Consider the following 1,373-nt stretch of genomic DNA (forward strand, 5'->3'; position numbering starts at 1 on the left):
GACTATCTGCCTCACCCGCTCAGAGTTTGAGTTGCGCGCGCTACTAAAGAGACGTGTTACCATGGAAACCAAACAATGGTGTAGCTGTATTAAAGTCAGAGTGGAAACAGTCCTGAGTAAATCTGATTTTGTCAGAAATCGGGATAAATGCGGGAGAAATATGACCCCGGGAGGAAACCGGGAGAGGGCAATGAAATCGGGAGTCTCCCGCGAAAATCGGGAGGGTTGACAAGTATGCTTTTAATGCGCTGTATCTTCTTCCTGTGGTACCAGGCTATTGCGCTCTTTGAAGACGGCTGCAAGGCCCAGCAGGCGTGGAAGCAGTTCCACCACATGTGCTACTGGGAGCTGATGTGGTGCTACTCCTACAAGCGAGACTGGAAGATGGCGTACTTCTACGCAGACCTGCTGAGCAAGGAGAGCCGCTGGTCCAAGGTACAGAACGGGAGACAAGGGAAGATCTGAGGGAGTTTAGTGAGATGTCCTATCGATTCAAACCTCTCCAATAATCCTGAGGAAGAAGAATGAAACCAGTGTTTCTCTCCACAGGCCATGTACGTTTACATGAAAGCTGCTTACCTCAGCATGCTGCCTATAGACGAGTCCAGACCGTTCGGGGACAACGAGGTCGACCTCTTTAGGTAAAACATGCACAATAACACATCAATCGTTCCATGGCAGGCATCAGGACTAAAACCACCAGACTCTGGGACAGTTTTATTCCACAGACAATAAGACTGAACGTTTTAAAGAACATCCATAAACAGTCATCTGTTTGCATTTTGCTAATTATTTATCTAACATATCATTCCATTTACTTGTGTATAGACTCTTCTTGCACTATTTCTATTCTATTTGTATTTACTTCAAACATTCTCTTGCACTGTTTTATCAGCTGTATTTGTTCTATGTCCTATATATATTCATGTTGCTCTGTTGGAGGAGCCTGGGACTTCAGTTTTTCATTGCCATAGCTACACTGAACAAAAATATAAATGCTTTTGTTTTTGCTCCCATTTTTCATGAGATGAACTCAAAGATCTAAAACATTTTCTATATACACAAAATAACCATTTCTCTCAAATATTGTTCACAAATCTGAAAAAATGCTGATAGTGAGCACTTCTCCTTTGCCGAGATAATCCATCCCACCTCACAGGTGTGGCATATCAAGATGCTGATTAGACAGCATGATTATTGCACAGGTGTGCCTTAGGCTGGCCACAATAAAAGGCCACTCTGAAACGTGCAGTTTTGCTTTATTGGGGGGGTCTGGGGGGGTCCGAAAACCAGTCAGTATCTGGTGTGAGGGTTAGGGTTAGGGTAATGTTGTGAATCGAGTGGCCTGTGTTCATCGTCCATAACATACGCCT

General features: G+C 44.1%; 1 protein-coding gene across 1 annotated transcript in view; it reads left to right on the forward strand.

Annotated features, from left to right (window-relative positions):
• LOC104945353 (tetratricopeptide repeat protein 39A-like) overlaps positions 1 to 653 on the forward strand; it is an 8,453-nt gene extending 7,800 nt beyond the window's left edge. The window contains exons 5-6 of the mRNA XM_010771003.1: positions 274 to 435; positions 550 to 653. Coding sequence (XP_010769305.1) covers positions 274 to 435; positions 550 to 645 — 258 coding nt within the window. The 3' untranslated portion in view covers positions 646 to 653. The remainder of the gene's footprint in view (positions 1 to 273; positions 436 to 549) is intronic.
• The last annotated feature ends 720 nt before the right edge of the window (positions 654 to 1,373 follow it).

The sequence above is a fragment of the Notothenia coriiceps genome, unplaced genomic scaffold (assembly GCF_000735185.1).
Source record: "Notothenia coriiceps isolate Sejong01 unplaced genomic scaffold, NC01 NC01_scaffold00009532, whole genome shotgun sequence".
Taxonomy (NCBI): domain Eukaryota; kingdom Metazoa; phylum Chordata; class Actinopteri; order Perciformes; family Nototheniidae; genus Notothenia; species Notothenia coriiceps.